Source organism: Acomys russatus, chromosome 4 (assembly GCF_903995435.1).
Source record: "Acomys russatus chromosome 4, mAcoRus1.1, whole genome shotgun sequence".
Lineage (NCBI taxonomy): Eukaryota > Metazoa > Chordata > Mammalia > Rodentia > Muridae > Acomys > Acomys russatus.
The window spans coordinates 56873493-56888389 of record NC_067140.1 but is presented as its reverse complement, the minus strand read 5'-3'; the positions used below and the strand labels follow the sequence as shown (position 1 = coordinate 56888389).

The following is a 14897-nucleotide window of genomic DNA, read 5'->3' as shown; positions in this document are numbered from 1 at the left end:
ACCCAAGTGAAAATTGTCTTATATGGACCTCTTTGCAGGGAATTAATCAGACTAAGCCTAGTGTAGAAAATTAATGGGTTTGGGGATTTTTTTTCTAAATAAAACTTTAACAAGGCTTTGATGGCTATTCTCCCTGCTCTTATCCCCTTCTGAAAGTGTGCAGCAGTGAGTGAACTGCCTTGCCTCTTCATGATGCCTGCATTCTCTCATGCTGAGACCCAGGCTTAGAAGCACCATCTGCTATGAACTGTTGTCATCTACTTCTATATATATATATACTCCCTGCTGTCTAAGCTTCCCTACATGGCAAGTAGCTTTGGTGATAATTGTATTGCAGGCACTGAGATGTCTGATTTACCTCAGAACTTCCTTTTGAGTTAATAGTTGGTGATATTTTTATTGTGTGTTCTGTGGACCAGTAGCCTCAAGGCACCTGGGACTTCCTAGAGGTAAAAACACTCAGCTCTTTATGCCTGGCCAGGAACAACCCCAGCTTAGGGTGATCCTTGTGCTTACGAAAGCCTGACTTACCTTTTGTCTTTTGCAATAGGATCAGTGCAGGCCCACAGATACGGAATTACACAGCAGTCAACCACTATTTAATACATAGTAGCATAGTGTTATAACTATACCTATCTATCTTATATACACCCTTGGGTTTTTCTTTTTCCCTTCCTGTATCCTTTAATATAAGTTATCTAGGTATATTAATTAATGTAATTATGATCGATGGTTAAATGTGCAGAGGTGGGACATGAAGCTACCTGTTGACTGAATACTTCAGATTGCTGACTCAGGTTTCATGTGGGGTTTATCAACTTAAGCTCATAGGAAATACTAGCACATGCATGTAAACAGAAAATCTCAACCCTGAATCCTGAGTAGATACTGCTATGACCCTGAGGGATACCTTCTGTTTGGTTTTTGAGACAGGTTTTTCTATGTAGCCCTGGATTTCTTGGAATTCACTCTGTAGACCAGGCTGTCCTTGAACTCAGAGATCTACCTTCCTTTGCCTCCCTGAGTGCTGGGATTAAAAACATGTGCCACCATGCCTTTTTTTAAAGACAAAAATGTTGACCTTTTTAGGTCAACAGTCTCAGTAAGGCACAAAAGAGGTAGAAACTGCATGGTGGCCTCTGCCTTTAGTTTAGGACTGAAGCTATATACAGAGTAAGATCCTGACTCAAAAACAAAAAAACAAAAAACAAAAAAAAGCAAGTGTGTAAGGAAAACATTAGTAGGCATTATGTATAACAGTGCATTACCACATAAAGATAAATTCAAAGCAAATTTTAAAACATTCAGTTGGTAATGTATAAATACTCTTAAGAGGGTAGAAAAATCTTATAAAGAAAATTGCCCTTTAACTAGACTTATCTCCATAAGAGGACCTTCTTTCACCAAAGATTTGGAGTGACAGAAATAAAGGGAATTTCTTATCCCTACTGTTTCTGGATGAACATGAAAAATGTGCAAGGGTTCAACCAGGCCAAGATCCAAGAAAACAACCCTTTTTTCTGTTCTGTCATATTAAAACAGTACTTAGATATTTTTGTTGCTTAAGACAGGGTCTAAAAGGCTAACACAGAGAGAGACTGTTTCAAAAAACCAAAAAAGGAAAAAAAAAAAAGACAGGGTCTGAACCGGGCGTGGTGGCGGACACCTGTAATCCCAGCACTCAGGAGGCAGAGGCAGGTGGATCACTGTGATTTTGAGGCCAACCTGGTCTACAAAGCGAATCCAGGACAGCCAAGGCTACACAGAGAAACCCTGTCTCAGGAAAAAAAAAAAAAAAAAAAAGACAGGGTCTAGTGTTTAACAGGCTGGCTACCTGAGGATCATCTTGAACTTCTGGTCCTCCTGCGTCTACTACCAAGAGTGCTGTAGGCATGTTCCACCACACCCTACCCAGTTAACAGAGCTATATCAAAAGAAGTGGGTGCCAGGTGTGGTGGCTCATGATTTTCAGCATTTGGTACGAAGAGGTTTTAAATGTTGGCACAAGGTCAAGACCTGCCAGAACTTAATCCTCTCTTAGACAATCTGTTTGAAATCCCTCCCACCTTGTTAGCAATCAGCATGTAGCTGCCCCTATCCTTTACTGGTCTTCAGGCCCCATACTCTGTTTCTTCTGTGGTCTCCTATTACACTGAGCTCAAGGCAGACTGACTGACTACCAGCGATACACAATGGCCAGTAAATGGGGCAGGGGAAAGTATATGAATAGTAAAATGTAAACGTTCAATGAGAGAACAATCTCAATCAGTTTCTGGTTCGCAGTTGATTCTTTAAACTGTCTGCATTGGTCCTTTCTGCCACTCCATCAAAAAGTGAAGCTGAGTGTCGGAGGCAGATCCAGAGCAGCCTAGGCCAATGGTTATCTGCCAAGGAGGTACCTTGCCAAGGCACTGCAGTCTCCAGCTCTGCAGTCTGTGCTTTTCCCAGGCTTTGAACACTTGATGTGCCATGACAGGAAATAAAGGTGAGAAATCCTGAAGGTGAGTTGAGTTTCATTCTTCGGACAGCTACGGTCAGGAGCTTCAGGTTGCCCACTCTTCAGGGGTAACCAGATAACTAAGTACTGCTTTTGCTGGCCACCCTGGGCTGGTGCCATTTATACAGTTGGCAACCACAGGCAGCCTGGGCGTTTCTTGCCTCGGGGTTTAGAAGTAACTATAGAATCCCAGGTGTCCTGAGCTTACATCTCAGCCATGCTATCTCCATGGACCAATACTAACTACCAAGGAAAGATGCTAGCTTGGCCACAACCAACGGCTGCTGTTTGATAAAGGAATTGAGAAGATGAGGAGGGAAGCCTGGTGCACCCAGCTCCACCTGAAAGAAAAAGAAAAAACTGAAGGTACCAACAAACCTGGAGCAGCCACTCTGGCTGCGCTGACTGGAGGTGCACTTAGATCTCAAGAGGCCTAAGTACTAGCTTTCCCCTCCCGGTGATGCGATTAGAGTTGGCCTGAGAGAGTAGAGAGCTGTACAAGATAGGTGAGGGGGGAGCCCGTCTAGTTCCTAAGGACACCATCATCAGCCATAGGATATATATAAGTCAGGCTCTGGTGCTGAGAGCTTCACAAAGACTATAAACTTGATTATTCCCCCCTCTTTGATTCCCCTTACTGTGAGCCTACTATGGCCAAACGGCCTGGCAACTAGGGATTCTATGCAGCAGAGAGAGCTATGCCATGAGAGGATGCAGTGTTACCTGGGCAAGGAAAATGACTCTGGTTATTTCTTTCCCCTCCGTGATGACAGGCTGCAGGACCCAGGCACTGGGCAGGATCTCTCCTCGGACTATTTTTCTGCTAGGTCTTGGCATGGATGTATCATACACAGACTGAGCTGCCATAATTGACAGGTGCCCCTAGGGACAGAGATATACGTGAGTCCTGCCTGTGTAATGACAGAACACGGACATCTTTAAGGCTAGTCAGGATGATGGGTGGTAACGCCTCCAGCCCTCAAGCCACCCTATACCTCATGGCACTTCAGCCCACGTTCACCCCATAACATTTTACCACCACAACATAGGCACCTCTTTGGCTTCCACGCAGACACAGCAGAAATCCCGCAGCTGCTTCAGCGCACAGAGTGTGGTGTCGCACACCAAGTACACTAGAAGGACAGACAGATTGAGTATTGATCCTTCCATGTTCAGAAGTCTGGCTTTACTCGACACTTGGATCCCTAGCACAGACTTGCTGAGCAGTGCTGCTCCAACCCTCTACGTCTGACTCCGTGGCCAGGCTTTTGGAAGCCTTCAGGCCCCTGGACTCACCCAGGCTGATAGTGTTGGTCACTCGCTGATGCAGCCTTGCTGTCTGGATGGGCTTGTGATATAGAGGCCACAGAGTGGGATCACTCACAGCTGCCCACACATGAGAGAGTGGCTGGGACACCACACCTGCACCCAGGAAGCCGTGTCGAGTAGAAGAAAATTCCTTGTGGTAGAGCTGTACCTCCTGCTCCTCACCCTGGTAGCTTGGATACAAAGGAAGGTACAGCATGAGGTGTTGCAGGAAGCAGAGCAGAGGAGGAAGAGAATGACAGCGGAAGGACCAAAGCTCAGCAAAATAACTTACTTCCAGCCAGCTGTTGCCTGGCGGCTGAAGAGGTTGTGGAGATTATCTGAACAAGCAGCCATTACCTGGGTCAGAGGATAAAAGCCAGGCCTCTAGGTTCATCAGTCAGGTAACAGTTACCAAATGCCCATTTGTCAAGATGAAGAGTTCCAGAAGCACCCATGCCTTGGTGGCCCTGATCTGCCTGCCCCCTTTCCTCTTCCTCCCCATCGAAGTCCAGCTGTATCAACAGAAGAAGGGAAGGAACAGACTCACATCTGCCATTGACGTGTTGATGATGTGTTTGGCCAAATCCTGGTAGGAGGAGGAGAAGCAGGTCCCTAAGCTGGATAGGCCGGAGAGAGAGCAGCAGCTACTGCCTAGGGAGGCTCTGCGGCCTACAGCAAAGAGAAAAAGTGGTGGGACAGTGGCATGGGGCCAAAGAGTCTGGACCAGTTAATCCCTTAGACTCCATTCCCCAAGCTTTGTACTCACTGTGGGCTAAGCTCTTCCAGGTAGGCCCAGTCAGATACAGGTGACTGTTCCTCACTGTGGAGCGGACCCGCCAGTCCCCTATCCAAGTGTCTCGGAACTCTGGCACTTGAGAGTCCTCCTGCAGAACAGCAGATACTCAAAACACCTCCCACTAGCAATTGCAATGGGACTTCAGGAGGTTGGATGCTATGGTGGTGTCAATATGGCCCCCAAAGAGTCATACACTTGAATCCTCTGGAAGCCTTCAAGCCCTTGGACTCACAATGATACTGTTGATCACTGGTGAGTGGCACTATTTGAAAGGATTAGGAGGCGTGGCCTCGTTGCAGAAAGTATGTCACTGGGGTTAGCCATGCCAGGCTCAGTGTTTGTCTGTTGAGCAGAGTATAGCTTTCAGCTGCCTCCCCAGCACCATGCTCCCTGCCATGATAATGGACTGAGCTGACACTGTAAGCAAAGCCCTCCCAATGACATGCTTTCTTTTGTAAGAGTTGCCTTGGCCATGTGTGTCTCTTTACCACAATAGAGCAGTGACTAAGACAGATGCCTCAAGAGCTTACAGCAGTAGACACTAGCCAGGAAGGCTTCCCTGCCCAGGCCACAGGCTTAAAGGATTGCTTGCAGATCAGCTGCCACAGCAATCATGATAACCAGTACCTGAGGATGGAGCCCTCTACTGAATGGCCACACTCAAGGGTCAGTACGTGAGACATCACCTGTACCTGTGGCAACAAGGAGGCCATCTCTGGAGGGGATTAGTGTGGGTAATAAAGTTAAAATGAAAGCAAGATGAGGAGGAAGTAATGAGTTCTGGACAGCAAACCTTGGTCCTGGCCAGGTGCAGCACTGAGCCAGAAGAGCCACTGGGTCTCTACTGTCTTTGCTGAGTACACTATCTCAACCAGCTCCTCAGTGGAACAAAAATATGGGCAAGAGAGATGATTCACCAGGCAAAGGTGCCTGCCACCAAGCCTGAGACAGAACCAATACTGAAAGCTGTCTTCTGACCTCCACATGAGGGATGTGGGATGTGCATGCATATGCACACTAAGTGTATACTTTAAAAACGTTTTCCCTCCTCCCTTATTCCATCCCTCCTACTGCAGCAGATAGTCCTGAGTCATTTTTAGGCCTGAAACCCTTAGGAACCCGTTCTTTCTCCACCTCTCTCTTGTCCCTAGGTATTAGCATTTAAACATACAAAGATATCTCCCAGCATTGAGCTTCCTGGAGCCAGTGTTCTGTTTGTCATCTCCCTCTCACCTGCACAGCACCTGCCAGAACCTAGAACCATTTGCTTTCACCACTCCAACCCACCACCACCATGGTCCACAATACTGTGGGGGCAACAGGACCTAAACCAAAGGCACCCAGGAAGGGCTCACATCAGCAAAGACCTTGAGAAAACATAGATCCTACACACACTTTTCATCCCAGAAACTTCCTGTTGTACGCCCACTCACCACAACTTCTAGGGACTGGAGGTGGCCTGAGAAAGCTGGGCTGCTGTTGTAACCAGATGTGACACCAGAAGATATGCTTCCATTGGAGCTGGTACACAGAGAGCTGGAGTGGGCTAGAGTTTGGAGTTTTTCCTCCTCCTGGGAAGAAGACAGATAAGCTAGCTTCTGGTGATACACTCTCCCTACCACATCCTCTTCCCAGATCTGCCCTCTCAACCTCCACAGCTGCCACCACTCACCCCCCAAAGCCTCCTGCTATAGCCTCCCACCTACTTTCCAGAAGCCACAACTCTCCATGCTTCCCCACATCCCTGACTCCAACAGAAGCCTCCTCCCCCCACGCTCTGGCCTGGGACAACAGTGGTCTGCTAAGGGCTGGAAGCAGAGCCCTGCACTCTCCAAATGGATCACCAGACTCGCAAACAGGCCAAGTGAAGGCTGTCAGGGTCTGGGATGTAGCTGTCCTAAGGCAGAGGATGCCTCCTTCCCCACCTTCAGCAGCTGGGAGATGATCTGCTGGCGGATTCTCTTCTTTTCCTGTTCAGTCCGTTCCCTGAGCCGATCCCGAGCCTGGGCAATCTCCAGCTTGGCCTCCTCACGGGCCCGAAGATAGTCTCGAAGCATCAGATCGATGTGGGAGGGAGGGTGGGCAGATCTTGAGGCTGGTTCTGGGATCCTAGGGAAGGCCACAGGGTGAAAAGACACCGTCTAACATGGTGCGTGCATCAAAGTACTGTCCTGCCCATCCCAGCTGACTCAGCTCAGCACAGCCTCCTGTTGCCTGCACAGTCATCATTTTACATTCTTAGGTTTCTAGAGAGGAACAAGCCATCCTAAGTCCTTGGCACACAAACCTGCACACCTTTGGAGTCCCTCTGCCCAACACTTTCCCATGTAACTTCCCTCTGCCCATCTCCTGCACCTGTGTACCCCTTTCCCTCCTACAGATCCCATTTCCATTTGCCCCAGACTCCCCCACATCTACCTCAGTTTATCCAGAGGCATGGAAGAGCCTCTGGGATGTTCAAATTACAGTCCCAGCTCCCACATGGGCTCCTGCAGTCGCCCTTACCTAGTGGTGGCCACGACATCTTTCCTCAGCTGCTGCAGGTACTCTCGGCGTCTGCTGGGCAAGTCACGTTCCCAAGTGGGGAGATCCTTGCTGGGCAGGAAGCTGGGTTGTTTCTGGGGACTGAGGCTTCGTGTTCGACGAAAGTTATAAAGTCGCACAGTTCTGTCATTCCTAAGGGTCTCTACAGACTTTTCCTGCCTGAGACAAAATGTGATTGATTCCTACATGGCCTCAACCCTGCAGTCCTTTGACCTTGTGGAAAATACAAGAAGAGCAAAGGGCAGTGCCAGGTTCCACTTCACCTTGCCCACTCTTCAGGCCCAGGGCTCTTACCTGGTGTGGCGCTCCTCCCAGGACAACACAGCAGGCTCTTCAGGAGCAAGCACATCCCCTGTCCCGCTCTGCAGCACCTTCAGCAGGGCATCTGTCTCCCCAAAGCCATGGTGTAGTTTTGCTTCTGCGAGTTCCACACTGAGTGAGGGTTTCTGGACCCCAACTTGTAAGGGGATGTGCTTCAGTCTGAGCCACTCGGGGCCCTGGCTGTCGTTGTCAGGAGGCTGCAGGGGCCTGTGTGTTGGGTCTACAGAACTGGAGTCGCACCCAACTCCTAGATCCTCACTGACATGCAGCCTCCTACCAGGTCCATCCTGAACTCCATACCAGTTATTAAGCTTGTTATGAACTGGGAGGTCCCTCAAGCTGTGATGCTGGGGACCAGGGGTCACAAGTATATGTGAACCAGGACAGAGAAGCCCCACAGGTTGGCAGGCCTGAGGAGGCTCTACAGCAGGACTTTGAAGCCCTGTGGTGAAAGAGAGAGGACAAGGGCGAAGGGGCTGAAGGCCTCTCCATGAAGAGAGTCGTTCCACACTGGCTTGTGGCTCTACAATAAATGCTGGGCTCTCATACTCATTTGCTGCCCTGCCCTGCCACTGGCTTGGCCTCCTCCTGCTCTGTGGACCATGCTCTATGGAAGCCACCTTCTCAGGCACAAAGCTGCCACCTAGCTTCCTGTGCCTTGGTGGTGGAGATGGCAGTCTGCTTTGGTCTCCAGTGGTGCTTTTGGGCTGAGGCTGCTGAGGGACCTGCCCAAAGAAACTAATGTGGACACTAGAGCTCTGCTGTTGGCTGCATGAGGAGCTAGGGTCAAGGGATAATCTCTTAGAACTTTCTAAGGAGCTCTTGCCTTCTCTATCCAGAGACTCAGCCTTCTGAGAGACATCGGACTTATCACTGGCTTGAGAATTATCCGTTGGCGGTCTTGGGTCACTAACAGCAAGGTCTGAACTGATGTCAACCTTCTGGAAGTCTTCAGGAGGGTAAGCTGACGGAACTGATAGAGCGAAAGAGTCTAGAGGGTTGCTTAACTCATGGGTGCTGGCACTAAATGTAAGGATTGGCGAGGAAGCCCTATCCACCAGCGCAGCACTTGATAGGCCCACCTTCTTCTGGGTGCTAGGCTCCTGGGTGAACTCTCCTGAGTGGTAGGACATTCCAGGACTGCTGACCACCGTGCAGGGTTCCTCTGGCTGCAGGCTGGGAGGTGGGGAACCATCAGGAGAATCTGGGGGGTTCACAAAAGTAAGGTCCTGCCCAAGATGTGCTTTCTGAAAGCTCAAGTGTGGTGAGGGCACAGGAGGGCTCTGCAGCTTATAGTGGGTGCTTGCTTCACAGAGGTCTTGAGCTTCTGTTGTCACGTCTGCCTCTCTCTTCTGAAACAACACTGGGCTAGCTCCCCTTTTTTGAGTCACGGTGGTGATGCCAGAGTCTATCACTTCAAGGATCACACTGACTTTTTGAGGCTTGACTTCTGGGGCCTGGAAGGGCAGAGGAGGTAAGGCCAGATCTGTTTGGATGGCCTCATCCATAGTGGTCTGAGTAGAACTGTCCATCATGACGGCCTGCAGGGCCTCATCTGGGGACTCATTCTTGATTTTCTGCTCCTTTGGGACCACACTTGGCTTTGAGAGACTCCCGAGCAGCTCTGAAGTGCTGTGCAGAAGCTGTGAGAGGTGGAGAGACAGGTTGTGCATGCTGGTCCAGGAAGCCAGCTCAGAGTCGGACATTGTGCTGTCATTAGTCTGAGCGGAGATATCGGTGCAACTCGAGTGGAGCCTGCAGCCCAGGCTGTGTGTCCCCTGCTCAGAGGCATTCGTCCTGGCCTGCCTCACAGCACAGCCTGTCTCTGATGGGCAGAACAGTACAATCTCATCGGCCTGAGCTGCAGCACTCCTCCCAGCCAGAGGCCGCTCACTCCTCAGAAAGCCTATTTCCTCAGAAGGGCCCTTGGATGGGGGCTTCTTGTCAGGACCCAAAGTTGGGGCAACTCCCTCAGAGCCAAACAAGACACAGGGCTCCCTCACGGCAAGTGAGGAACTCCGTATTTCCCAGCCTTTGTTTGAACTTTGGTCGTTGTCAATACTACTGTGTATGTTTGATAGATCACGAGTTTGGGCATAAGTCCTGAGATGGGAGTGAAACGGGGACCTTTTGTCTTCCAGGGCATTGTCTGTGCTGGAGCAGCAAGCCATATCTGATGGCATTAGGCATTGGGGTTTCTGGCTACAAGGGACATCAACTGCACTTCCAAACACATACTGCTTCCAGCCAATATGCACAGGTCCCTGTGGACACCAGGGCAGGACATAGGGACTTATGTCACTAGAACCAAAGTGCAGCATTTCTTTGTCCACCTGAGAGTGATAGTTCTCTGGCATACCCTGGACACTCAGTTTATCTGTCTTTCCTTGATGGGCCTGTTCCAAAGTACCAGGCATCGAGTTGGTCATGAGATCAGGCGTTGGCATACATGACACAGTGGTAGACGTTGGGTAAGGAGGAATGACAGGTCTCAGGGGCTTGTGACCAATGGGGCTACTGTTTGAGTTACATGAAGCTTTTGGACTGCAGTCCTGGGTTCTTGGAGACACTGAGACTGGCTTTTCTGAGGAACGACCCCTGAGATGTGGGCCCCACAATCTGTTTGGCCCCTGTGCGTCTTCATCTTTGGGGGAAGAAGGCTCCACACTCAAATTTAGTTTGTGAAGAGACCGAGATGAGCTGACCACGGAGAACTGAGGCCTAGGGGAATACCTGGCAGTCTTGGGGCCAGAGAAGATTGCAATCACAGGAAGCGCGTGCCTGGGACGAGGAGCCAGGTGCTCCTTTCCAGAGCAGAGCTGGCTAGGAGTCTGGGAAACAGGCTGTGAGGGTTCAGTTTGCCCCAAGGGCAGAGAAGCTAGGTCTTCAAAGTCTGAAAAGAAAGTGTGGGACACAGAAGACTTGGTCACAACCATCTCCTCTCTTTCACCAGCTCTAGTCTGAGAGCCATCAAAGCCATCCTTATCAGAAGGTACTAGATGTCTAACTTGGGCGTGGTCTTGGCCGCCTTCTAAAGCTTGGTCTCTTTGTTGCTCTTCTTCCTCCCACAAAGTCTCCACCTGAGGTTGGCAGGGATGTTTTAACAGGTCTACAATATTGGCTTGAGGACCCAAGGAACTGTGACCCCTGACCTCAGCAGAAGGTTGTGTATTTTCTGAACAGCATCTGATGGTGTTTTCTAAATGTCCATTCTGAGCTGCTATCAGCAGCTCACCACCCACAGATCCTTCATTTAAATGACAGGCCTGTGCTCCCCGAGGCACTGCAGGGGGTTCTGCCTCAGCTTGTGCTGCCTGTGCATTCTCACCCTCAGAATTATCCTTCAAAGTGCTCAGTGGCTCAGAGTGCGTGCCTGCGGGGCTGGATGGAGAAGCATCCTCGTGGATAATACTGGCCTTCCTCCCTGAAGTCTCTTCCCCAGCACCTTCAACTGACCTTCCTCCAGCAACTGTGTGGGTGAGGCAATCTGCCCTCACTTCAGAGGTGGAAAGGGAGCTGCAGCTGTAAGCTGGAGAGGAGACAGCAGCTGTCGTGGTTGGGGGTGGAATGCTGCTATCTGCAGGCCCAACGTCTCCATTAGCATGTTGGTGCTTGAGGCCACGTTCCAAAAACACTTGAGTCTCTTTGGGAAAGCTCTCGATTGTTCTATCCACTTCACGGGCCCTCGATGGCACTATGAAGGGTGAGCAGACAGGATGTGGAGCAGCAGAAGGGGTTCCCCTCCTGGGGACACCTTCAATACAACAGGGCAAGGCAGAAGAAGGAGAGTAGTAGGGATGAACAGCAGGTTGAGAACCACCTAGTTGAGGGCAAGGAACAGTTCTGTCCTCTTCCTCCTCACAAGATGTGTCAAGTGTCCTGCTGTCTCCAGTGCTCCCCTTGAAGACAAGGTGCTCTGGGCACAGACCTGGAGCCTCTTCTCTAACTGCACTGGGATGCAGGCTAGGTCTCTGATCTAGCAACGGAGTTGACCTTGTATATTTGCTGTCAGCCCCACAGGCTTCTGCCAGGCCAGAGCCAACATTTTTCCACTTGACAGGATGCCACACATGAGCTTCTGCCTCAACCTTTCTAGGGACGCTGAGCTGGGCAACACATGGCTTTGGGCTTGCCTTCATTTCTTCTAAGCCCGTGGAAGTGTCCAAGCGATGAACACAGTCTTGCTTAGGCCTTGAAAGGCCAGCAGCATTCCCAGCACCACAGACCACAGGCTGACACTCAGCACAGACTGCTTTTCCTTCCTGTGAGGTTACTGAGCTCTCAGCCGAGCCTCCTCCACGGGTGCTCTCTAGACTTCTAAGTTCCTGATGCTCCTCCGGGATCCTGTCCTGCCCACTGAAGGATATACTCTCTGCTGTTTCCCGTGCAGTCAACTGACTCTGCCTGTGCAGAGTCCCACCAGGGTCATCACAACAAGTTTGAGAAGGTAAAACTGACACTCTCTCTGATCCCACCCTCACATCCTGCTCTACAGGTGGTACAGAAAGAAGCCTGTCTGGGGCCAAAGGATAAACAGAGGACAGTGTTCTAGATGTTTCCTTCTTTTCCTCTTTGACTTCAGAAGAATCAGGCCATCTACTTGCTCCCCAGAATTGCCTTCTCTCTCCAGTACCGCATCTTTTGTCTGAATCTGGGATGGTGTGAGAGGAAGCGAGCAAGTGATGCCCTGGTCCTCTGTCAGTTTCAGGGTTAGGCAGATGATGAAAACTCCCTGCATTGGCCTGGGCTTTCCTCTTATCAGCCAAGAGGTCTGCAGGCGTGCATGGGGGTGGAGATGCCACTTGCAGTCTTTGTGCTTCAAGCTCATGCCTGCTGGTACCCGACCCTAACTTAACCATTTGCTTCTCAGACCTACCAGCAGCCTCTGACAAACACACAGCTTCTTGTGAAGGCTCGTAAGGAAGGACTGTCTGCTCAGCTGCAAAGTCACTAAGCTTCGTCCTCTGTGCTTTGGCCTGTCTGATCTCTGCCAAGATAGCCAGGCATATGGAGGCATGGACAGAGGAGTCTAGTAGTGGCAGAGGTTCTGGATCAGGCGCCCTCAGTCCAGACATGGATGTTAAGCGAGCAGAGCTAGCAGACTGTTGATCTCCAGATGTCTCCTCTGCCTTCTGCCTTTGCTCCTCCCCCTGGTCACTATCTTTTTGTAAGAGGAAACTGGCCCTCTTCTCAGTCTGCCCTGAAACCCTGTCCAAGGAACTGGTTTTTATTTCTTTTTGTATAGTTGCCTCAGCTTCAGAACCTAAGCCTTCCTGGGTAGTCAAGCCTGTTGAAGTAACTCTGAGGTCCCCTTTCTGATCTCCCTGGGGGCTAATGCTTACTGTTACCCAGTCTTCAGCTTCTAGTAAAATGCTGGCCGGTATAACAGACTGGCCATTAGTTCTCATGGCCATGGGCATGACAGATCCACACCAGGCAGTGTGTGTGGTGGAAGCTTCCTCGGCAGCGCTTCCCTGCGGGCTACAGCTTCTGGTCTCCCCACTGTGATCCTGATGCCCTACTCCAGTTGTCAAACAACTCCTAGTAATTTCCACCATCGTAGGCTCTAACATGTGCTCAAGTGAAGAGATGTCTTCTGTATCAGAGGCATGCAAACAGCCTCTTGGTAAGCTTGGAGACTGCATGGGTTGGGTACCACTCCACCCTCCATAAGGCTGAGCTGCAGAGAAGCCTGTCTGGTTGTGGAATGCAGAGATGGCCTGCTGGCTGAAAAATGCGCCCTTACAATGCTGGCTTGGATCAGGACGTTTCTGAGTTGACGAGACCATACTCTCTTCTTCCTGTAGGCTCCCTCCCCTTTTCATGGTCATCTCTTCAGCTCTCCCTTGAGCTTTTGCGCCCTGCACCTTTGAATCACCTGGGAGTTCAACAAATTGGCTTTCCTGAAAACTTTCCAAAGTCTCTGGTTCCTTGAAACTTTCCAAGGCCCACGCCTGATCTTGGTAGTTTGCTGTTGCTTTTAGAAGCTCATCATCCAGTTCAGGAGATCTCGCTGTGCTGGGCTGCAATGGCAGAGTTCTAGCTAATGCTTTCCTTCTCCTTGAGTGAAGGGAAATGCTGCTAGGCTCTCTGACGGCTACACCTTTGCACAAAGAATCACATGGGTCCCTGGCAAGTCTGTCTTCTCCTGGTGGTGGGTGTGAGTGCTCTCTCCTAGACTGCCTCGTTTGTGCACATTCCCTTGGTCTGCAGGGGCAGCCTAGGAGTTTCTGGGCCTGGGCATCATTACCGACAGCACTGTTACCCTCTACTTCCCCAGCTTTGCTGTCTCCTGTACCATCCTCTACCTGTACTGGAGAAGATGGCTGGTCCTCAAAGAATAAATGTTCCCCAGAGCTTTCTGGCATCAGGACATGGTCAGGCCTCTCCTGGTCCTGTAGGTCCTGGAGCATGAACTCTGTACCTGGCATGTGGGAAGCGTGAAGATCCTTATTCTGCCTGCATTCCATTTCTAAGATGCCAGTCTCCAGCTGCATCACACTCCGGATGAGCCTAGCCATTTCATCGGCGCTATTAGCTCCTTTACTCTGTGTCTCTCCTAGAAGCTCTTCTTTGGACTTCATTTCCTGGGATTGCCTGTGGGCTTTGCACTCGCTGGGCTTTCTTTGCTGAGAGCACAGAACAAGACGGCACCTCTCACAGGTATACTGAGCTCCTGGAAGACTAAACTCTCCTCGGATGTCTTTGGAAATCACTTCCCTGAGAAGCGCGGTTTCCTTCCTCCCCTCCCACTTGTGTGTTGGACTTCCACCTCCGGCTGTGGCCACAGGGCTGCTTACTCGACAGTGGAGGGATCTGGGCTTCAGAGAAACAGCAGTTTCCTCTGGTATGCCCTTGTCCAGGTCGAAGTTGGTGATTTTACCAATGAAATCAGACCCGACTCCAGAAGTCTGACTGGGCACACCACAGGCCTGTCTCTGCGGCAGGAGCTCGCTCTGTTCTTCCGAGCTTGCTTTGGAATCACAAATGAAGAACAGAGTCTTTGACTCAGAGCCATCAAAGGCAATGCTGCAGTGACACCCTGAGGAGGCCCCTTCTCCTTCCTCGTGTACTGAGAGGCTGTATTTTTTATTTAAAATTCCAAGTTGATTTCTACACTCAGAAGCTTTTAGGCTGGTAGGAGGGAGATGATGTCTGTTCCCAGCAATAAAACAGTAGGCGGGATCATGGTCCTCTTCCTCTCTCACATTTCTAGAGCATTCTTCCAGTTCTTCAGGACCTTCCCCTGTGTCCAGATCAGTTGGCTTCTTTGTTGTTGCCTGTTCAGATGAGTCGATCTTAGAATTCTGGCTTTGCAGCAACTTGGGCAAATTACTCTTCCAGTGGGCTTTCTGGAGGACTTGATAGCTGTGACCACAGCTCCAGGCTTCCCTGGGTGGTGGGGACGGGACCCAGGCTTCCCTGGGCGGT

The 14897-nt window shown here is 50.4% G+C and overlaps 1 protein-coding gene across 2 annotated transcripts in view; it reads right to left on the bottom strand.

The window, feature by feature from the left end:
* Window positions 1-2583: 2583 nt before the first annotated feature.
* Window positions 2584-14897, bottom strand: part of Stard9 (StAR related lipid transfer domain containing 9) — an 85209-nt gene continuing 72895 nt past the window's right edge. For both annotated transcript variants that reach the window (XM_051144467.1, XM_051144468.1), the window contains 11 exons: window positions 7440-14888; window positions 7107-7304; window positions 6527-6710; window positions 6035-6172; window positions 4572-4689; window positions 4353-4474; window positions 4098-4162; window positions 3794-3996; window positions 3551-3630; window positions 3221-3379; window positions 2584-2838 (listed from right to left, as the gene is read on the bottom strand). In XM_051144467.1, the coding sequence (XP_051000424.1) occupies window positions 2737-2838; window positions 3221-3379; window positions 3551-3630; window positions 3794-3996; window positions 4098-4162; window positions 4353-4474; window positions 4572-4689; window positions 6035-6172; window positions 6527-6710; window positions 7107-7304; window positions 7440-14888 (8818 nt within the window). In that variant the 3' untranslated portion in view covers window positions 2584-2736. The remainder of the gene's footprint in view (window positions 2839-3220; window positions 3380-3550; window positions 3631-3793; window positions 3997-4097; window positions 4163-4352; window positions 4475-4571; window positions 4690-6034; window positions 6173-6526; window positions 6711-7106; window positions 7305-7439; window positions 14889-14897) is intronic.